The sequence below is a fragment of the Tenrec ecaudatus genome, chromosome X (genome assembly GCF_050624435.1).
Source record: "Tenrec ecaudatus isolate mTenEca1 chromosome X, mTenEca1.hap1, whole genome shotgun sequence".
Lineage (NCBI taxonomy): Eukaryota > Metazoa > Chordata > Mammalia > Afrosoricida > Tenrecidae > Tenrec > Tenrec ecaudatus.
Window position 1 is genome coordinate 49,142,564 of NC_134548.1, and position 23,683 is coordinate 49,166,246.

The window sequence follows — 23,683 nt, forward strand, 5'->3', positions numbered from 1 at the left end:
AAATATATTTACTTTCCACCAAAGGTGATGCTTCTGACACAGTAGAGGATCCTGTAACTTTGGAAATCTTTGGTTGGTTGGTTTTTGGCTTTAGGATGTCATCCAAATTTAAAACATTGCTCATTGCAGTCTTATTTCCTTTGATTTTATGTTCCAGGGAAAAATTTATCCATTTCGGGGTGCCTTTCCTCCAGTTTGGAACCCCATTGCATATCTGGATTACAACAATCTATGGCGGACAATGGATAACATGGGGAAGGAGGTAAAATGGGTATTCAGCATGCACGTGGCCCATTAGTGAAATAAAAATAGCAGCTGCTTAATGTGGTTCTTTATGCTCCCAACAACTTTGCAAAGTTGATAGTATTACCACTTTACCAGTGAGGAAAATTACATGTGAAGGAAGAGGTTATGTAATTTACTTAAAATTATACAGCTTAGAACCCTTTATGATTCAAACCTGTATATATTTGATAAGAAAGCCCATGTGCTTTCAACTGCATACCATTTTGCATTTATGTGAAATATTTTTTGCCAGATATTTGTACCTATAGTGTTCTTATTCATACATGATGCCACTTAATGAAGGAGAGAAGGACTTGCTTCTCCAAACTTTTTAACTTAGTTTCAGCCTTTGTAACATCACTTTTCTGACTTACATCAAAAGTATAAAATGAGGGTTAGCTTTCAGTAACGTTAATCTAAGTAATTAATATTTTAAAAATACAATTAAATACACATATATGGATATATTATATAATTATGTAATCTGTATTATTATTTTGGCAAGTTTTAAAGTATAGAACCCAAGGGGCCTCCCTCCCCCAAGCTGTCTATAAATAGAATTCCATGACAATTGCATGTTCCCACATGTAAACTGGAGACTTGTTTTCAGAGGTTCTCAGGAGGGCCTCTCTAAAGGGCAGTGGGTAGTTACTGTCACGCATGAATGTGAGACCTTCTTTCTTTGCAGATTCACGTTGATGCTCCCTGGGATGCTCCACACGCTGCTGAGTGGGACAAGATGACAATGAAAGAACTTATCGATAAAATCTGCTGGACAAAGTATATTTCAAATATACTTCCTATCTTCCCTTCTTAATTCTGTTTTGAGCTGTAATGTTCATTTTAATAATTTACAAGAAAAAAGTTAAGGGGGAACCTAGTGATCTTATAGTCAGTAACATCTTTAAGGTACTTTAGACACATTAGAGCAGGTTTGAGTGTAAAATGAATCTACAACTTATGAATAAAAATAAACAAATGAATTAGAACATCCTTCAATAGAAAGGGTTGCACAATTGGCAATAAAACAAGTAATTGTATGTTAATTTTTCAGAGTCACCAGCTACAGAAGCATTTTGGAAAGAAATCTTTAAAAGTAATTCTATGTAGATATAGAGAAATGAGGAAAGCTAGCCTTTACTATTAAAACAGAAAAGGACATGGTATTTTCCATTAGAATCCATGTTCGTAGTCAAGTATAAGTTCAGTTATTGCGTCAACATGTGCTTCTTTTTGTACCTGCTATATGCAGGCACTGGAGCCTTGGTGATATCATGTGTTATATTTGGGGCTGCTAACTTCAAGGTCAGCAATTAGAAGCCACCAACTGCTCCTTGGAAGATGAGGCTTTCTGCTCACATAATGAGTTACAGTCTCACTGAGCACATGAGCCGTTCGACCCTGCTCAGGGTCACTATGAGTCAGAATTGACTCTGACAGTGAGTTTTATGAGTTTCATATGCAGGCACTAAGGGGCATCTGTGAGCTTGTTAGGCTAGCCCCCCCTTCACGTAGTTTATATTCTTCTAGCAGGCAAAACCAATGTCAATAATACAATTCAATAATGCTAAGGGGGCACCTGCACCAGCAGGAACCTGATCTGGCATGAGGGTAATAGAGGATTTCCTTGAAAATGCAATCTTTACATTGAAACGAGTTAATGCATCTGATAATAAGTGAGGAGATTTAGGATGTAGGCATAGGTGGAGGTGTAGATGTAGATGTAGGATGGGAGCTACCATTGTTGCCTAACAAATAGGCACAATAGTAGCTTGGACCAGGACAATGGAGATGGAGACGAGCAGGAGGGAATTATAATAGATGGGAATCAATAACCCAAGTGACCACAGGCAAGTATAGTGCTCTCTTAGACTACACAGCAAACAGCAGATTTGAAAGTAACCCTTACCTTCTTACAACTGGTGGGAAGCTTTATTTTCTCCCCGAGTTAAAAAAAAATTATATTCTTTCAAAAATTGAACCTGGAAACATTTTTCAACAACCATAGAAATCGTCTCCAATCACATGAACTTGTGTTTCCAAAGCATGATAACAACAAGTTAAGCATGTACGTATTTGTGTCTGACCTCCCTTCTTATTCTGTACACAGGACCGCTAGGGAATTTGCTTATCTCTTTGTGAATATTAATGTGACTTCTGAGCCCCACGAAGTTTCGGCTCTTTGGTTTTTGTGGTACGTAAAGCAGTGCGGGGGTACCACTCGAATCTTCTCAGTTACCAATGGGGGCCAGGTATGTGCACGTTGAAACTCCTAACGCTTTGTGATCTTGCCCTCTTCCCCAAGCAGTATCTTAATAATTGTTTCAGTTTATAACTTGAAATACTCTAATTTTTTGTATCATTTTATTTTCTTGTTCCTGAAAGTAACTTCCTAGCTAAAGAGTAGTTGATTTAGAATTAATTAGGTTTGAAAATTAAAAGTTAATTCTTTTGTGATGTAGTTAACAAATTAGGCTATTTATGTAGGAGAAAGCTCAATTCCTAAAATAAACTACTCCCAAATTCTAGTACTTATAAGATTATACTTAGAGGTATTTCTATTCCAGGCTTAAGGCTTTTTTGTTTCATCTCTTTGTCAGCTACTCTTTTATCAGTTATAGAACGGAGGGAATCTTGGTCATGCTCTCAGGCAAGTGCGAACTGCTTTTCAGGGGAAAGATGAGGCTATCTGTTTTTGTAAAGATTTACAAAGCCTTAGAAACCCCAATATAGAGTTGCTTTGAGTTAGAATCAAATCGATGACAGTGAGTTTGTTTGCAACGTAGTAGTGAAGTCAGAATCTTGAAAATCTGAAGCAGAATCTGAAATTCTTTGTCTCGAGCCTGTTCCAGAAAGAGAGAGAGAGAGAGAGAGAGAGATTGATTTATATTTTCTATGAGGAGCCCTGGTGGTTCAGTGGTTACTAACTTCAAATTGCTAACAAAATGCTAACAGCAAAATCAGCAGTCTGAAACCACCAATCCCTCCTAGAGAAAAAGACGGGGCTTTCTACTCCCCTAAAGCTCCCACAGAGTATTACAATCTTGGAAACTCAAGAAACTTGTGCCCTGCCCTATAGGGTCTTTATGAATCAGAATCCATTTGATGGCAGTGAATGAGAGGAATATTTTGTCTTTGATTAAATTAGAGCAATTTACCTATGATCTGAGGCCAAGAATTCTAAGTACAAGGTCTAGAGTCTAGACTAAGTGACCTCATCTTTTCCTTAGACCGCTAGATGTTCTCCAGGTATTCTAGTGAACCTAAGTACTATTGGTCCCTTGACCTTTAGCCAAATGCAAGACAGCTTCGTTTTTCTATTAAGCATCTTTATTTTAGGCAGAATTCCTACATTTTACCTTTTAACTTGTGTTTTACGCTCTGGAGTGTCTTGACTCTTATTTGGTATCTGCATCCTTTCTTTGGAATTGCTCAGTGGCAAAAATAGTTAACTACTCAACTACTAACTGAAAGCGTAGTGGCCCAAACCCATTCAGAGGTGCTTAAGAAGAAAAGCCTGGTGATTCAAACCATCACAGCAATGAATGCAGCACAGGTCTACTTTACACACAGGTGATCTCTATGGGTTGGAATAGACTCAAGGCAACTGATTTTTCGGTTTTTATCTTTTATTCATAGTTGTCCTAATATCGCTAGCTAAATTCTATATGACCTTTTAGAATGCACAGTTCAGATTACTGATATCAAAGTATTATCATAATAACTTTCCAAAGAATTTATATTTTCATTTTAACCTTCTTATATCAAATTCTACATGTAAGGAGGTAGTTAATGAACAAGATAAAAACTATTTATCATCTTGCAACTATATCAAAATCTAAAGCAACTCTTCAAAGATATACATCAGATTATAAATTAAGTGAATTCTAGTTTTTGACAAACAACCAAACCAACTAAACTAAACCCACTGCATTTGAGTTGATTCTTTTTCATAGTGACCCCACACAGAATTTCCAAGGCTGTAAACCTTTGTGGGAGCAAATAACCTTATCTTTCTCCCTCTGAGCAACTGGCACATTTGTGCCACCAAATTTGGGCTTAATAATCTACCACTTCACCTATTGCACTAACAGAGTCCCTTTGAGAAAGAAACAATATAAATTTACGCCTGGACTACTGTAGGAATTATTTGATTAAGAACCTTGGTGGTACCCTTAGAACAACACCCAGTTTTAAGGGTACTTGCTCATCCAAAATTGTTGGGCATGCTATGTTGGAATATGCCTCCACCTGTCTCTTTCAAAAAATCTTCTATAATTACCTAAAAATACCCTCCATTCTTACAAAAGGCTCATTAAATGAAGCTCTTTTAGATTCAGTTGTAGCTGTTTCCACCACAGCTGGGTAAAGCACTACTCTGTCTTGGGCTACTCAAGGGGACCGGTTCACAGTATCTGAAGGAGCAAGCAGGCACTAGCTTTCACCTGTGCGCCTCTACAGTGAAATGTCAAGGTCTTTCAGATCTGATATTCCTTTTCTAGACTATTGTTTGATGATGATTGGTAGGGTTGACTTTATTATTAGGTTGAGAGCTCTTATCTAAGAGTCTATAATGTGCTACTGTCAGCATCCTTACCTGCCTAGACAACTGTAGACAATGGCTGCGAGAAGTTAAAGGCAGCCAGGAACTGCATCTTCTGAGTACTTTGCCTTTAACCTCCTTCCATGTCTCTTATTCCCGGGCCTTCAAAACCCAAAGACTTACTAATATTTTCATTTGGTCAATGGCAATGGTATAGGTGAACAGTTTGTCTGGTTCTGAGAGTTTAACAACTAGTAGTAGATGTTGCTGGAAGCAGGAATGATTATTGAAGTGTCTTGACCAACTAATTCTACCTTTGTCCTTATGAAAAATCCAAAAGTTAAATGTACAGAGAGTAGAGTTAGCTTTGTAAAGATTGTTCTAAGCAGTGGCAAATATGATTACCCTTTCTTGAGTTTTAACAAATTTCCTTTTTTGCCTGTTACCTCCTATAGGAGCGCAAGTTTGTGGGCGGGTCTGGTCAAGTGAGTGAACGCATAATGGACCGTCTTGGGGACCGAGTAAAATTGAGGCGTCCTGTCACCTGCATTGACCAAACAGGGGATAACATCATCATCGAGACATTAAATAATGAAATCTATGAGGTAATCCAGTGCAGTTCAAATGAATACATATGAAATAGACATTTTTTTGTCTTCTACAGCATTAACCAGATAGACTCCAATCAGTGGCGGCATTATTGCCGGCATGTTTCTGACTCAGTCTACTAGTAACTAGCCTTGATTTTCATGCTTTGTTCAATTTTATTGATCTACGACTGTCTCAGTTTTGGCACTGTTGCTGTTTTATGTTGTTCCAAATGATAAGGCTGATGTTCCTCTACAGACTCGCAGCCTCGGATGTACCTTTGTGTCTGTGTGTTTCAGTGCAAGCACGTCATTAGTGCCATCCCACCAGCTCTGACTACTAAGATCCACTTCAAACCAGAGCTCCCGCCAGAGCGAAATCAACTGATTCAGCGTCTTCCAATGGGATCGATCATCAAGTGCATGATGTATTACAGGGAGCCCTTCTGGAAGAAGAAAGGTAGGCTCCTCTTGTTCAGATTTAAACTGTTACCTCAAGGAACCAAAACAAATTGGAAAAGAGAAAGAATCAGAAATCTTTGTTTACAGACTTCTTCATATCTCCTTATAATACAAAATGATTCCATATATTGATGGCATAATACAATTGAATGATCCCTTCAATAAAATGATTCATGATAATAATAATGAAAGATCCCAAGAGCACATGTTGGCAATGTGGGACCTCCATTGCCCAGGCTCCTCCTATATGTACTGCCATATGCTCTTCATAAACAGAGGGCCTTGTTCTGTCTGAGTGTTGGTCCCTTCATGTAAAATAGTAACAGTGAGACCTGCTGTGTGGTGTACCACACGGCGTAAATGAGGCAGAGACTAGGACATGGCCTCTCTGGAGACAAGGAGTACTGTTAGTAACCCTTGTTCATGCTCATGGATTCTTTCCCACTGTACCTTCCACAGTTTGACAGAGTAATTCTTTTAAGCATAGCCTTTGTGATTCCCCTTGTGGAGCAGAGCTCTTAAGCCATCTTAACACTTTGTATGTGTTAGTCAGCTATCCTTTATATAAAGATCGTAGCGATGAATCATTTTTCAGGTTTCTGTGTTGACAGATATCCTTCTGTAATCATGATGTGTTTAATTGGGTTAGGGGGAAAAGGTTAAGATTTTCTTTCTTCATGCAAAATAGTTTTGGGGGTATATATATGTGAGTAGAGATCTGTATATATGTATAGGTGTGTGTGTAACTATATATATCTACACACACATTTCCCTTAAATCACTGAAAAGCTTCATCTCATGTGCCTGTGACTTTTTCTTGGTTAAGATTACTGTGGCTGCATGATCATTGAAGATGAAGATGCTCCAATTTCAATAACCCTGGATGACACCAAGCCAGATGGATCAATGCCAGCCATTATGGGGTAAATTAAAGTCAGATGCTTTGCATTTTCCAAATTATGTTGGAGCGCTGGTATGGGAGCTGAGAATGTTGTTTTGAAATGAAGCTGAAGCAGTGACGAAATGTTAAGATACATATTTTTATGTATTTCAGTAATGCACTGAAGTTTTGTGCATGACACAAGAACCCTATGAAACAGTGAAGATGGATACCATTCCCCCACAAAACGTACTTGTTTAGGACAGTTTGAAAAAGCATCTACACATGCAGTGTGGTAGACAGCCTTGCCTAGAGACAGAATGGGCACACCCACTCTGAAATGAGATCTGTCTGGTTTATCTGGCAAGGTCTTCAGAATTTAGTCTCCAGGGTTTGTTCTTTTCACTGTGATAAGCATCTGCTAAATACCAGTGGTGGTTACGCAGAGAGATCAGATGGATAATCAGTTGGGAGTCAGGATTCTGAGATGAGTCAGACCTGCCTGCGTGGCTAGAATTTCTTCCAGTGGGTCACTGTGCAACTCTCTTTGGACCAGTACGGCATCCCTTATTCTCCAAAGTACAAGCTAGCGCTGGGCATGTGTGCAAGAGGATTGCTCTTTCCCTTTGCTCCCTCCCTGCCAGCTCTTCTGCCCTTTTGAAGTTAGCGATCCAAAGAAAACAGTGAGACCTCTGCAAAGAGTTGTAAGCAATGGCACAACTTCCCAGTTGTCCTGCCTTTTAGCTTTCCTAACAACCCATACAAATTAAAGTACTATTTGCTCTATCACAATTTCAGGAAAGAACGGTGTCTGTAGCAGGCAAGTGACTGTGAGTGGTCAGCTGATTTTCTCTTTGTCGCTGAGAAATACATACCTCATATCTTCTCAAGGGCAGAGGTGTGAATTGAGTTCATGAGCTTTACACCCTGGAAGGCAAATTAGAAACACTGAGTAGCAGACCCATGTCCCTGAGGATTGGAAAAGGGTCATGCCATTGGGCTGCTAATCAGATATTCCATGACCATGTCTTTGGTTATAAAATATAAAGGGACCACAAAAAGTTTATGGAAAAATGGAATTAAAAGGTAAAGAAATTTTTCTACAAACTTGTTGAAGCCCCCACATATAGGAAGGAAATGACACTACACTGCTTACAAAAGCCACGGGCAGACAATATAATGCCCATAGTAGCAGTGCATTCTCTTCATTCCTACCCTCACCAGGCAAAAATGGTAGCGGTTGCTTTGTCATTTAAATACCACTCTCCATACCAAATGGAAGCTGAAGGTTGAGCTCTAGGTTTTCAGAAAACATTTCTGAAGATCAGCCCAAAGGTGAATGAGAGAACACTGATGTTTTTCTTGCCCTGCATGTTAGATATAGTGGCATCTAACCTTCTGATCTTCCTTTGGCTTTTTCACAAGGGCATTTAATGACTGGACCCTTCCAGGTGGATAGTAATGGCAGTATTCTCGTAGTTCTTTGATTGTGATAATCTAATCGTCTTATATAAGCAAATGCCTTCATCTTGCACTTTGCTTCTGACACCGAAACCTTGAAATTGTGTTGCCTTTACCCTGCTCTTTGCTCCTGCTGATGAAAGCCTTTAAGATAGGGATAGTAATTTCCCAGAATCCTCCTTTTGATAACCAATGCCTTTTGAAAACTGGAAAGGACTTTGTGCTTTAAAACTGTGACATGACTTTCCTCTTGTCCCACTATCATGCTCAGTCTTCATTTGGGTTTCAGTAATTCCTCTTGGTTACATTACCCTTGATCACTCCTTACCAGGCCTCCTACACCCTCCTCACCACCAACTTGGATGACTTGTTGTACCTTTGTCCCTCGGTTTGTTAACACCACTAGACAGACCTGCGGAGATAATAACATGCACAAAAACAAGACAGAGCAAAATGAAGCAACAATATACAACAGCAACAAACCAATGACAAAAAAAACAAAACATAACAAGAAAGAAAAGCTTGTAGTTAGTTCAAGGACCATTTGTTGGCCTTTAGGAGTATTGTCCAGCCCAGTCTGTTCAGGCACCAAGCCCTGGCCCCAAAGTCCACCTTCAGCATTCCCTGGGGACCTCGCCGCTCCGTTCCCTTGCTGTTCTGTTGCATCCCCTTAGTGTTTTGCCTTGGTGTGGCAGGATCAGATCAGATGCAATTCCCACACTGTGTCTCCAGTGTTGTCCCCTGTAGGGCTATGGGTCAGTGAGGGATGTCTTGTCTCATAGTGGGGCCGGCCATTTGATCTTCTCTGTGGTCCTCTCTGTAGACTGGCTGCTCTGAGGAGAACCACTGTTCTCAAGGCCTGGTGGGCCAGGATGTGCTCCACTCTCTCCTTCTTCTGCTCCTATGTGCTCCAATCAGATATGACCCACTCCCGGAGCTGCAGATTCAGTGCCATCCTCTGAAATAAATTCTTCTGGGGGGAGGGGCAGGTGTCCACGTAGTTGGGATTGGGGCCAGCCTCCCAGACCTCTCCACTGGTCCCCTACTCCTTGCCAGCATGTTGCATTCACATCTTGGAGCCCTGGATTGAAGTCTGGTCCTTCTTTCCCTGTGGGGATATAAACAATATCCTCCCTTTGAGTGGGTTAGTTCCCCATGCCCCCGCTACCCATTTCTTTTTATTTTCCTCCCCCACCCCTCCTTTTTAGTTGGCTACCATATGCATTCCTGGATTTGGTCTGGTCCCTGACATACTACCAGGTCCTCACCCCAGGAATGTTTGTATACAGTCGCTTTTTCCCTATGCCCCTTTTGCATTTTTTTTAAAAAAAACTTACCTCAATGGACTCATGTTGTACTTGTCCTTTTGTGCTTTGTTTACTTCACTTAGCGTGATTTCTTCCAGTTCTCCCCATGCAGCGATGTGCTTCATACGTTCATCACTGCTTTTTAGCGATGTGCACTACTTCCATAATATGAACATATCACAGTTTTTTAATACACTCGTCAGTTGATCAAAATTTGGGTTGTTTCAAACTCCTTGTAATTGTGAACTGTGCCACAATGAACATTGGAGCACAGATGTCTGACCTTGTTTTATTTCTTGTCTCTTCTGGGTATATGCCCAGTAGGGAGATTGCTGGGTCATATGGTGTCTCGATTTCCATCTGTTTTAGATATCACCATATTGATTTCCATAGTGGCTGTACATACAGGTCCACCAGCAGTGGATGAGAGTTCCTGTCTCCCCACAGTCCCTCCAACACTTGTTGATTTCTGATTTTTTTTTGCATTGGGCTAGTTTTGAGGGTGTTAGGTGGTACCTCATTGTTGTTTTAATTTGCATTTCTCTTATGGCTAGCGATCAGGAACAACTTCTCATATGCTTGTTGGCCATTCAGATTTCTGCCCCTGTGAAACTTCTGTTCAGGTCCTTTGCCCACCTCCTCAGTGGGCAATTATTTTTTTTTCTTTTTGGAAGCTAGCAGAGTATTGTAGATTTTAGTAATAAGAACTTTGTCTGATGTGTCATTGCTACAGATGTGTTCCTAGTCCGTGGATTCTCTTATTACTCCCTTGGTGAATTCCTTCGATGTACACAGGTGTTTTATCTTCAGTATATCCCATTTGTCAAAGGAAATAGAGGAAAGAGCTAGGAGGCAAAGGACATTTATAGATGTCTAAATAAAGCATGTACATATTTAAATATATTTATATATGAGGATGGGGAAATATATCTATGTGCATATATTTATAGGTTTTAGTATTAAGGTAGCAGATGGACATTGGGCCTCCACTCAAGTACTCCCTCAGTGTAAGAATACTTTGTTATTAAACTGGCATTCTATGATGCTCACCTTCCTGACATAATCGCTTAAGACAAAGCAGGTGAATAAGCAAATGTCATGAAGAAAGCTGATGGTGCCGGCTATCAAAAGATACAGCGTCTTGGGTTTTAAAGGCTTGAAGGTAAACAAGCTGCCATCTATCTCAGAAGCAACAAAGCCCACATCAAAGGAACACACCAGCCAGTGTGACCACGAGGTGCTGAAGGTATCGGTTATCAGGCATCAAAGAACAAAAAATCATATCATTGCGTGCTCACCTCCCTGATACAATCGCTGAAGACAAATGGATACATAAGAAAATGTGGCAAAGAATGCTGATTGTGCCCGGCTATCAAAAGATATAGCATTTGGGGTCTTAAAGGGTTGAAGGTGAACAAGCTGCCATCTAGCTCAGAAGCAACAAAGCCTACGTGGGAAAAGTACACCAACAAGGTGTCGAAGGGATCTGCGATCAGGCATCATCATCAGAACAAAAATCATATCATTGTGAATGGGGTATGGAGTGTGGAGTGGAGAACCAAAGCCCATTTGTAGGCCACTGGAGATCCCCTTATGGAAGGGTCTCGGGGAGGAGATAGCCAGTCAGTGTGCAATGTAGCAACCATGAAACATACAACTTTCCTCTAGTTCCTAAATGCTCACCCCCACACTATCATGATCCCAATTCTACCTTACAAATCTGGCTAGACCAGAGGATGTACACTTATACAGATAGGAACTGGAAACACAGGGAATCCAGGACGGATGATCCCTTCAGGACCAGTGGTGAGAGTGGCAATACTGGGAGGGTGGAGGGAGGGTGGGTTGGAACGGGGGAACCAATTACAAGGACATACATATAACCTCCCTGGGGGACTGACAACAGAAGAGTGGGTGACGGGAGACGTTGAATCGGGCAAGATATGACAAAATAATAATTTATGTATTATCATGGGTTCCTGAGGGAGGGGGAAGCGAGGAGGGAGGGGAAAATGAGGAGCTGATGCCAGGAGCTTAGGTAGAGAGCAAATGTTTTGAGAATGATGAGGGCAATGAATGTACAAGTATGCTTTATACAATTGCTGTATGTATGGATTTTGATAAGAGTTGTATGAGCCCTAATAAAACAATTAAAAAAACTTTGACATGTACCCAGCACAAAGTCAGTGTGTGAATTTCCTCAATAAAAACTCAAAGGAAGTTAACATTTATCCAAAGCTATATATATATATTTAAAGATGTTATGCTGTTTTTAGTTTGAGATCTGGCAGACTGAAGAAACATACAAAATGAGTTGACTGAAAAGTTTCCATATAAATTATTTTGATCTTTTTTCGTATATTAAGTTTTATTTAAACACTGCATCAATCTAAATCTAATGGTTCTTGCAAAAGCGAAACTCACTACCATCGAATACAGTCTGACCTGTAGTGACCATATAGGACAAGGTAGAATTGCCTTTGTGGATTTCTGAGCTGTAACTCTTTAGAGGAGTAGAAAACTTCTTCTTTCTTCTAAAGAGCAGCTTTTGGTTTCAAACTGCTAACCTTACTATTAGTAGCCCAATGCTTAATCCACTACACCACCAGGGTTCCTTGTATAGACCTAACTTTAACTAAACTAACTATAACAAACTATAACGTGCATGTTGGATAAAGTGAAGTTATGAGTATATCCCATTTCTTGTTGTTGGTAGGTGCCATCGAGTTGGTTCCAACTCACAGTGACCACATGTACAACAGAACAAAACACCTTTCAATCCTGTGCCATCCTCACAAGGATTCTTATATTTCAATCCATCATTGTAGCCACTGTGTTGATCTATCTTGTCAAGAGTCTTCCTCTTGAGGCTCCTCTACTTTACCAAGCATGATGTCTTTCTCCAGGGACTGATAATATGTCCAAGTATGTTAGACCAAGTCTCGCCATCTAAGGAGCATTCTGGCTGTACATTTTCCACGACTGATTTATTTGTTCTTTTGGAAGTTTGTGACTCTTCCAGTATTCTTCGGCAGCAGCATAATTCAAATGTATCCATTTTTCTTCAGTTTTCCTTATTCGTCATTCAATGTTCAGTTGCACATGAGATTGACAATACCATGGCTTGGGTCACGTGCACTTTAGTTCTCAAAGTAACATCCTTATGTTTTAACACTTTAAAGAAGTCTTGTTAAACAGATTTTCCCAATGCTATGTATATCCCATAACGTACAATTTTTAAAAAAATTCTTAAATCAATAATCTACAGCTTCTAAAATACTTTTCCCTGGATTGAGACAGATACCTTATATATTTTTGCATCCTAGAATGATCAAATAATAATAGTCAAATGATAGTTTCAAATAATTGCCCTAAATGAATTAACAATTAAATTAAGAAGCAGTTCATAGAGGCAGGTAAGGCAGGGGTGTGGGGGGCAGGAGGTGTTTATTTTCAGTCATGTATGTGGGGCCTTCAAAATATTTATGGAGAGATTTTGTTATAATTCCATTTTTACACAATCATCAAACTCCCTCATATTTTCAATCCTGGAATTCTCTTGTTTTTAATCTAGGAAAAATGAATACAATTTTAAAACTTTTAAAAATGGAGAAAGCATTTCATTCGCTGTTAGCTCATTTGGAGTTTCTGAAAGCTTTCTAATATCAGCATAAAGACTGCATGTTAAACTGAAGTTATTTGAAATATCCATGAAGTTAGTGACATTAGTTTTAGAAGAGTTTCTGAAACTTCCTTTTGAGTGTAGAGTAGCGCAAAAGAAAATGAAGAAATGATGGAGTAAGAGAACCATTCAGAAAACGTCAATGGGTAGCTCATGTTGCTAAAGTATAGTACTGTAATGAAATGTCCAAAGACCTGGAGTTAGAAAACCAGTATCGGCTAGGGGGTGTCTCATAGCCAACAGAGATTTCAGACATAGAAGCAGACTGAAGACAACATGGACTTGCTCTTGGAGAAGGCAATACTGTCTGGGCTAGGGGACAGTTCATTAATACTGAGTAGATTGAGGCAAACATACTTCAGAGACAAGGGCAAACTCTGAGATTTGTGTCTGTAAACTGACTTTTCAAATGTAATTTCTTTCCAGTTTTATTCTTGCCAGAAAAGCTCATCGATTTGCCAAATACTCTAAGGAAATAAGGTAAGAAGACCTTACATCTGACAAATAAATAAAATGTTAGTTTTATATTCTATTTATTGTATTAATAGCATTATAAGAAACCCAATAATTAATTAATACCCTCAAAATCACAACAAAAATCTCTTTGTGTTTTTCTATTACTCTTTTGCTCCATAAATACATATTAATTTGATTTTACATATTTGTGTTCATTTTACAATGGTTGGGAAGTTGAGTTTCTCTGCAAGATGGAGAAAACCCAGGTGGTGGAAGAGCTTCCCTTTCAAGTCCATTATGACTTTTGGAAAGTTCTTTGATATGTATTGTTTCTAAGCATACCTGTCTAGGGGTGTTTTCACTTGTATCAGCTTGGTGCACACTAAAGTAACTTTTACTTACTATCTAGGTCTGATCATTAGTATTCCCTTTCCTGAGACCTTCCTAGTCTAAGACAGTTAGTTTAGGAATAGAACTTTTTCTTTCATTTTCCCTTTCTTTCTGTCCTGTTTTTGTTCTATTGTGTCTTCTAAAACTTCATTAGAATAAGCTCGTACTTGGTAGGGTGTCTTTGAGTATCAGTGTTATTAAGTTGTGGGAGCAATGTCTATGGTAATTTCCAGGCCTTTGCTAGTTTAGAGTAAACACTAAATGCTTTGTGAGTTAACTTGAAGAATATTAATATACCCGAGTCCCTGGTGATGTAAAGTTCGAATGCACTTGGCTCCTAATAGAAAGGGTACAACACATCTCCTCTGCTCATAATAATGTAAAACTAGAAATCAGTAATTAAGCAAAGGAAATGCTATGGAAGGAGAAACATTTTACCATAAAGCTATTGAGTAATCTAAAAAAATTGAAAGTGAAATTTTTAGAATCAAAGGAGAATGAAAGCACAACACACCAACACCTTTGTGGCTCAGTATAAGCATTGTTTAGAGGAGTATTTACAGAAATAAAGGTACACATCAGAAAAGAAGAAAACGCCACAGCCCTGGTCCTACCAAAAAGAAAAAAGAGCAGGAAAGGAAGTCTCTAGTTGCCAAAAGAAAGGAAATAATAAAGATCAGAGCAAGAAATAAATAGAATAGAAACATTTGAAGTAAGTTAACTAGCAAATGTATTAGCAGGCCCTTGCTTTGATAGTTACTTTGATGATTTTGCAAGTCAGGAAAAGACTACAGAACAAGTTCCCACATTTGCACATAGATTTGTTTTTTCCATGCTGTGGGAGTCGATGTCAGGAAGGGAACTGTTCTAAAGCTCGCCTACTCATGCAAGAGAGGAGGAATTTGTGGACAGAAAGTGTTTTGTCTGAGGATCCACTGCTGACTTGTTGCAAAGTCAAGCGTGCCGTCTCATGCACGCTCTTTCTTTGCATCACTTCAAACTTGACATTTTCTTTTGTATTTTCTGCATTTAGTAGTAAAATAAACACCAGCCTGGATATAGACACGGGTTATGATTCTACACAGTATCCCGAACTTCTCAACACCTCTTAGAACTCTCAGTATAACATAGCAGCAGTTCCCAGAACTGACTTCATCAAAATCTCTCAAGGACTCTTTTGTTTTGTTTTCCAATGAGAAAAACCTGTACTTTATATTTCTTTTAAATTTGTATTCCCTAGATTGCTAGAGTAATTAAGGTCCCTTTTCACTTCAATAACTTCAAACTGTCCTTTTACATACCCTTTGCCCATTTTTCTTTTCCTTTTAAAACTATGGAGCACCATGAATGTGTATGTCATCCTTGTTCAGGAGTCATGCTAATCTTTTCCATGTGATTTCAGTTTTATTTGACACTGGCCAAGCAAGGACCCAAGGGATATTTTGAAAATACATTTTTTTGTAGATTATGGGATTGAGTCTGAATATTTTTATTTGTTAATAAGCTTTTAAGGAAATTGTGATGAGATTTAGAGATGATGGTAAATTCAACCTCAGACTATTTGCAACCTCAGTCCTTTTTTGGTCATTGTACAAAATATGTTGTTGTATTTTCAGTCAATCTAATCTACTAATGCATTGCTCCAATATCCTTCTTTTATGGATCTTTTTCAAAACTTGGATTTTAAAGGGAGAAAGGGAAAATAATTTCTTGACATATTTGTGTAAAATTGCCCTTGACTTACCTAATATTATTAAATATTGACTTATATTTCTATTATATAACTGGTTTTATTATTTGTGAATGAAAAATTAAATATAGCATAGGTAAGTATTGATTGAATTTTAGGCTTAGCTTATTTTTAGTAAACACTATATGACCATATGAAAATAAGTTAAGCATCATTAAGCTTTTTAGAATGATTATTAATAATTTTATATCTAGTTTATTCAAAGTCTTTGAATTATTCCTCTAATACCCATATATAGTAGGTAAGAGTCAGTCATCTCACTGTAGTGTAGGAAAAAGAATAGCATACTAGGGCTAGAGAAGGATTTTGATTTCACAGATATTTGCTACACAGCTACTATGGGCAGGGTAGTCAGAATAAGAAAACCTTGACCATCTTTTAATTCGTTGAGCAATCATCTATGAAGTGAGGGGCGTAGATTAGATAGAAATAAGCAGGCAAACACCTTAAGATTTTGCCTAGTTCTTTCTTTATAGTTTGTATCTGTAGCACAAGCAACTCCATGTAAGAAACCAAACTTTGCTGACTGTCCTGGAATTTAAATACCTATCTAATAAAGTTGTGTGACAGTGTGTCAAGAGTAGCAGCTGTCTCTCCATTAAAACCTTTCACAATAAAATTGTAGCAGTAATCAACACGTTATAATTCCATTTCCTTCTCCTACCATATTATTTCTATATCCTTAAGAATTTCTGGAAGTTATGTAAATTAAGTGAAGATTTGGATAAAGTTATAGGATTATACTCTGTTCTATATTAGAGAAATTGAAGCAATGCTTTAAAAATGTTTGTTAATATAATTGTCACCATAAAACTTTACATTATAAAACATATTTATTTTATTTCTAATAAGCTTGAGTCTACCCCCTCCCTTGCACATTTGTTGGCCTTCTTTTCCAGCTTTATTCTTTTTTACAGATTTAAATTAAACCTTTGCCACATTTTTAAGCAAATATTAGCCTTTAACAAATATTTTGGAGCACTTTTGATATTTAAACTATATTAAGACTGAAGAGAGTAAATATGAAAAGTCTGTATTATAACTAGATCGGTGTGAACCTGTTCAAACTAATCTGGAAATAATAGAACCATTAATTTCTGAAACAGATGATTTCAGTGAATTAGAACATTTTTAACTTAGGGTGATTGTCCCAACTTCCCTACTCCTAATTCAACGAGGCTAAAATAAAACTTCATAACACACAGACACACAGGAGAGAGAGAGTGGGATAGAGGGAGGGGTTGTGAGTTTAAGGTATATCTTGTTTCAAGAAGGGCTTAGATAAATTAAGATATGATTTTTAAGACCTAATACGTGTGTGTTCTGTGCTACTATTTAAAAAATGAATGAGGAGAAGAAGCAAAGACGATGTTCAAGGAGCGTCACCTAACATATCCCCCTCTGGGGTATTGTGCTCCAGAGACCATTCTGTCAAGTGCAAGATTATTGAACTTCTTGATATGGTTGAACTATTGAATTCTACGATATGTGATATATGTGCCCATAAAACTGTTTTAAAAATTACTAAACTGTGTTGACCATAAGGCCTCTCCCAGCATGCTATATTGTACCCTGTGTTTAAAAGATTGAATGAGCTTTAGATGTTTGTAGATATGAGGGAGCCTCAAAAAATTCATTGACAAATTCCATTATCTTTTAACTCTATTTTTCCATGAACTATTTTTTTTTTCATTTAAGGAAATGTTTTATTTCTAACATTTTCAAAGCAGGACAGATGAGCTCATACAGACCAACTTAAATCTCTTAGAGAATCTGAAGCCAATGATGATTATAAATCTTAGAATTCATGTTAGTTAAGGAAGTGATTCCGTTGGTAATTTGTCTTCATTTTATAATGTGTTTGCATGATTTAATTTTAAAAATCTTGCTATGCAACTCATTTTACAAAAGCAAAACATATCAATTACATCTATTTTGTGGTGAACTAGTAGGTCAAGTGAAACAAAATCAGTTACTGAGTCAATTCTGATTTATAATGACCCTATATATAGGGTTTCCCAGACCATAGACCTTTAAAAAGATTTTAGCAGTTTTACTGACGTATAATTCACACATCACACAATTAAATGGTTAAATATATTAAAAAGAATTGTGCAATCATCATGACAATTTTAGAATATTTACTTCATTCGTGAATTCATTATTATTAGCTCCTCATTTCCCACCAACACCCCTGCCATAACCTTAAGAAACTATTAATCCAGTTACTATATATAGATTTACCTATTCTGGATTTCATATAAGGAAAAACATACCAAAAAAAAGCTCCAAGTAAAATGGAGAAGAAGCTCAGTCAAAAGGAAAGCAAAAAAAAAAAATAGAGCAAATTTAAAATGGTTCCAAAGAGAGAACAACTGATAAGGTATTACATCTTAGCCTAACTACATCCGCATTTATTCACTTTCCAATTCACTCTGATAACAAGGCTATTTCAATCCACTCTGCCTAATAGCAGTACTATTCACATCCCTTGCCAATGGTCATGGGAGATTCCCCAGAATCTTAACCCTCAAGTAGATTTTGGGCTTTCACTGCCATCCATAGCATTCTACAAATCCAGTTTTCAGAATTTCAGTTCTAATATGGTTTCCTCCTCTGCTCTTGGATTTTATTATTTACATTCCTTGGATCACAAGGGCTGTTATGTTGCTTCCATGTGGACCTCGCTCACACTTCATTTAGATAACTACTTGTTTTAAGACAAATCTTTAAGACCCAAGGTGCATTTTTTGATAGCCTGGCACCATCCAAATTCTTCACCATACTTTGCAGTAGCACCCATGTCTTTAGTATTCTCTTCATGTGGGCAAGTATTGAGCAGGGCCATATCATAAGAACACATTGTTTTTAGAAAAGGGCTATGGTTAAATAGAAGCCCTGGATCCAGTCTTATTATCTACGGCTTACATATGTTCCTGGCCTACGGTAGAGACATTATTGTCAAAGGCGCACTGCCACTGAGTCAGTGCCAACTCATAGTGACCCTATAGGACAGGGTGGGCATGCTCTGTTAGTTTCCAAGCCTGTAATGCTCTATGGGAGTATAAAGAACCATATTTCTCCCTCAGAGCAGCTGGCAGTTTTAAACTGCTAACCTGGCAGTTAGCAGCCCAACACATATTTAACCAATGATACAGGATTTAAAATACTGTTGAGAAAAGATGAAGCAAGTATGTATAGAACAGCTCTTTAGTCTACAATGCATGGATTATTGGCTTGTATAGATTAAAAATTTAATGTTTACACAAACATTTGGAGGTTGGAGATAGGATAAAGCATTTAATAATGCTCATTCATAAATGTAGAACCATGGCTGCTGGACTATGATATGTCATTAAAAAAACAAAGAGAGCATGAAAATAACAGATATATGTGTCATTTAGTAAGCACCCTCAATGCAAGAGATCTGAACCAAAGTTCACTGACTTCCAAATCCATACCTTTGGGATAGTAATCATCTGCTTTTTCTCACACTAGGGCTTTTCAGCCTTAAGTCCAAGGGAGTATTTCAGTTCCTTTAATATGCTACAAGTGTGTTTAAGGTAAAGTCCAGTTTGCTTAGTGGCATTTCCAAATCAGACCTTTCTGTGTGGCCTATGTAGGATGTTGTGCACCTTGAAAAAAGAGTCTAACAGTCTCAGTTGCCTATAACATGTGGCTGGATCAATACTCGATCAAAAATGTCCTATTAGGAACACAATCCAAGAACTTTTTGAAGCCCCTTCGTAGTGAGAATTAATTGTAGAGTAGTTAAAAGACTCTCACCTTCATATATACTATACATTTATAAAATTCCTCAGAATCTACAGATTTCAGATAGTGACTTAGGAATTAATTCCTAAAACTGAACTTATTTCATCTCCTTTTATCCATATCAATCTCTGATATCACAATGGGTAGTGGAAGAAGCATAATGTAAAAAACAATCAAATCATTGGCTGAAAAATCAAATGACTATTAAGACATAGAGGGTTAATTTCAGTGCAGCGATATGTGCAACAGGAGGTTTTGTGTAATTAGAAGGACATTAATTTGAAGTTTTCCTGAATCAATTTGTCCTGTGGTGAGAACCCTGGAGCTGTGGCAGAGTATGTAAGCTATAATTTCTTTAACATTTAGGTCTTGCTATTCTTTCTCACAGAAAGAAGAAGATCTGTGAACTGTATGCCAAAGTTCTAGGATCTCATGAAGCTCTGCACGTAAGAAACTGCCAGTTTCACTCACTAGTAGATTCTCGTCTGCTTGAAGTGGTAAAGTAACACAAAGTGCCTGGTCTCCTGACCAATCTGCCTGACAAAGAGGGTCTAAATGAATATGTTTAAATGGAAGGTTTAACTGCAGCTATTGTAAAAGGCTGATGACATGCAGCTAATTTCTGATGATGAGGTTCCATTGGGATAGCATGATAACCGGAAAGCCTGCAGCCAATTGTACTTAGTGCTTGGAGCTGTATTTATTATCTCAAGGGTGGTAAGATGAGTCCCCAAAACAGAGAATTTGCCCTCCTGTCAGTGCCAACTTCCAGCTGCAAAATAAAATCCCAGATACAATATCATTTGCTCTTGAAGGCACATAGACCAGGACAAGATGGACTGAATTTAATTTATTTTTCCCTCTGTAGACTCAGTTCACAGCCCATTTAAGGAATTTAAGTGCTTTCATTTCACTACTGAAAGGAATTATGAGAGTGAAGTTGATTCTAAAGAGCCTACTAGATGGCTGTGGGGGCCATTCCAGGGAATTATCTGTGAACCATTCAAATAATAAACCTTCAAAGTATGTTAGGGAAATAATAGAAGTCTCTCAATATCCTTTAGGAAGCATTTTTCATCTTGTTCATTGTTAAGCCGGATTACCGTCATTCATTTTCCCAGCTTCGAGAAGTGGTTAATTTCTATTTCCTTTTCTCCACTCCCCACCCCCTACCCCTTTCCTCAGCAGTGATTTCTGGATAGATGGGGAAGTATGTTTTGTTCATGGCACTTCTTGTTTCTATCTAAAGGCTTTATAGTCTGTATAGAAGTGTCCTCTCTTCCTGATAATTGGATACTTTGTTTCTCTTCTACACAAGAGGTTGAGGAAAACAAAATTGTGTCCCGCTTATCACTTGGTATTTCATAAAGACCCTTGCTTGGTAGTATGGTGTTTCTGTTCAGTGAGTTGAATGACTTTATGTTTTTTCTCTTGGACTTGTCTTCCTGCTCACCTGCAGCCTGTACACTATGAAGAGAAGAATTGGTGTGAGGAACAATATTCCGGGGGTTGCTACACGGCTTATTTTCCCCCTGGGATAATGACACAATATGGAAGGTACTGCCAAACTGCTTGCCTAACTCATAAGTAAAAGCCATGAACCAAACTTAAAAGATTTTCAACACTCAATGAACATTTTATAAATAATCTCATTTCTGTTTTCTGATCAGCAATAGACAAGGGTAAGCATTCCTGAATTGGAGAAAAGGGTGTCATTAGGTTGAGATGAAGATGGATGGGGTGAGGAGGTTTACCTTGGAAGATTTCATAAAGCTAGTTTTCAGATAGGTTAGAAGACACAGCCAAGAAAGGGAGATGGTAAGTAGCCTGTTCATCCTAGCCCTTGGTTATCTTTGCCGAGAAGGTCCATAATTCCTCTGTTCTCATCCAGCCCCCAGGTAACTGTATAGAAGCTAACAATATGATATAAAGGTGGTTTTAAAGGAGACACACTTAGAAACCCTCAGATAGCTCTTTTGCCACAAATGAAAGTTATTCTTTCCTCTGCCTTCACTCCCACTCCAGGTTCTCATACACTGGGAAGGTTTCCAATGCCGGGGCCGGTAGCTGTGATTTCAGGGAAAATGCAGCTCTCATCAGGACAAGGCCTGGCACAGTGTAGGGAACAAAATGGCCATCTAATAGGAAATCCCCAGCAAATAAATATGATTATAGACTTCATGCATATGCTTATATTTACAATTCTGACTGGCTTGGAAAAGGTTACCATCAACTATAGTGATTGATTTTCTGACAGCCTCATTCCCTTTGGCTTGACAGTTCAGACCCTTGGGTACAGGCCCAGGATACAGGAAGCAGATTTTCACCTTTGATAAAACTTTTGAAATGTTTCAAAAATAATTTCCCTGTCTTCTGGGGGATCAAAGAGAGCAGTGATTGATACATTTGTCTGTCCCCATCAAGGATAATTCGCCAGCCCGTGGGAAAGATTTACTTCGCTGGTACCGAGACAGCTACACAATGGAGTGGATATATGGAAGGAGCAGTAGAGGCCGGGGAAAGGGCAGCCAGAGAGGTAAGGAGGAAGCCAAATCCCTCTTTCTCCTGAGTCATAGCACCGCTACTAGAATCTGGTCTTTCTGGTTCTTGACCCTGATAGAGTCGGTCTATTCCTGCATACCTCATTCATGTCTAGCAGAGCCTTCTATCAGTCAAAGGTATAGAATCTTATTTTATGACTATATGATCACTTTCTTTCAGGTCTTGAATTCTTTGGGGAAGGTGGCGAAGAAAGACATCTGGATCCAGGAACCTGACTCGCAGGTATGATTGATGGCCCCTTCTCCATAGACCAGTGTTGTTATGTGCCACCCAGTCGGATCCAACTCATAGCGACCTTATGTACAACAGAACAAAACACTGCTCAGTCCAGCACCAGCCTCACAAATTGTTTCCATGTTTGAGCCTATTGTTGCAGCCATGGTGTCAATCCATGTCATTAAAGGCCTCCCTCTTTTTCACTGCCTCTCTACGAAACATAATGTCCTCCTCCATGGGTTGGTCTCTGCTGATGACATGTCCATAGTATGCAAGACAAACTTTCACCATGCTTGCATTTAAGGAGCACTCTGGCCATACATCTTCCAAGACAGATCAGTGTGTCCTTTTAGCAGTCCAAGGTACTCTCTATATTCTTCTGCACCACAATTCAAATGCATTGATTCTTCTTCGGTCTTCCTTGTTCAGTTTCCAGCTTTCACTTGTATATGAAGCGATTGAAAATGCCACTGCTTGGGTCAGGAGCACCTTAGTCCTCAAATTGACATCCTTCCTTAGACCAGTAGCCACATATAAAACTCCTTTTGCATATCTCTTCTGCCTGCTTGTGATTTAACTAGAAGCCCAGCTATGCAGGGGATATCCCTGTGCATATTTCTACAGATGTTTCAGTCCTCTTTGCCGATGCAGGAGATTTCTACTAATTCAGTGTTTTTTCGCCTAGGATGTACCATCGGTGGAAATCACTCATTCCTTTTGGGAAAGGAACCTACCATCTGTTGCAGGCCTGCTAAAGTTCATTGGGGTTTCAACATCAGTAACTGCCATGTGGATTGTGATATACAAATACAAGATGCTACACCGATCCTAAAGAATTAACTTCATGCTTCCTGCTGCCTTTTCGCTAGCCTCTCATCAAGCGGAACATCAAGAGCTACCCATTGGTCCATCTTTAAATGCCCCAGATTTAATCCATCAGTTTCATTTCCATCCATGTTAAAGTAAAATCAGCCAAAATAATCACCTAATTCTTTTCAGTAAGACCAAGTTACATCTTACATGCCTGTGTGGAACGACCTGTGTTGATTGGTAGAATAAAATCTTTTAAGCATCGCTCCAATTCCTGAAGTTAAAGTGCTTAATTTGTGTTCGGTTTTTTTCTCTGCAATATAGAATACCTAATAATTTCAGAAATAAAGCATTGAGCTTTCTGTCTGTAGCAATTGAGTAGGTTTAAAGGCCCAGACTGTGCATGTTTTTCTAGTCCTTAGGAAATGGTGTGAAGTGCAAAAGTACAGAACTGGGAGGCTGAGAGTTTGCTGGGTTGAGTACACCCCACTTTGAACCTGGGAATGGTACATGAGAAC

At 38.5% G+C, this 23,683-nt stretch overlaps 1 protein-coding gene and 1 pseudogene across 1 annotated transcript in view; one reads left to right on the forward strand and one right to left on the reverse strand.

Moving 5' to 3' along the window:
* Positions 1–23,436, forward strand: part of MAOA (monoamine oxidase A) — a 70,157-nt gene extending 46,721 nt beyond the window's left edge. Inside the window, exons 4-15 of the mRNA XM_075539522.1 lie at positions 158–262; positions 974–1,065; positions 2,396–2,537; positions 5,284–5,433; positions 5,716–5,875; positions 6,704–6,800; positions 13,634–13,687; positions 19,966–20,023; positions 21,037–21,134; positions 22,002–22,113; positions 22,299–22,361; positions 23,041–23,436. Of these exons, the coding sequence (XP_075395637.1) occupies positions 158–262; positions 974–1,065; positions 2,396–2,537; positions 5,284–5,433; positions 5,716–5,875; positions 6,704–6,800; positions 13,634–13,687; positions 19,966–20,023; positions 21,037–21,134; positions 22,002–22,113; positions 22,299–22,361; positions 23,041–23,187 (1,278 nt within the window). The 3' untranslated portion in view covers positions 23,188–23,436. The remainder of the gene's footprint in view (positions 1–157; positions 263–973; positions 1,066–2,395; positions 2,538–5,283; positions 5,434–5,715; positions 5,876–6,703; positions 6,801–13,633; positions 13,688–19,965; positions 20,024–21,036; positions 21,135–22,001; positions 22,114–22,298; positions 22,362–23,040) is intronic.
* Positions 15,381–15,481, reverse strand: LOC142435243 (U6 spliceosomal RNA; annotated as a pseudogene).
* Positions 23,437–23,683: the final 247 nt, after the last annotated feature.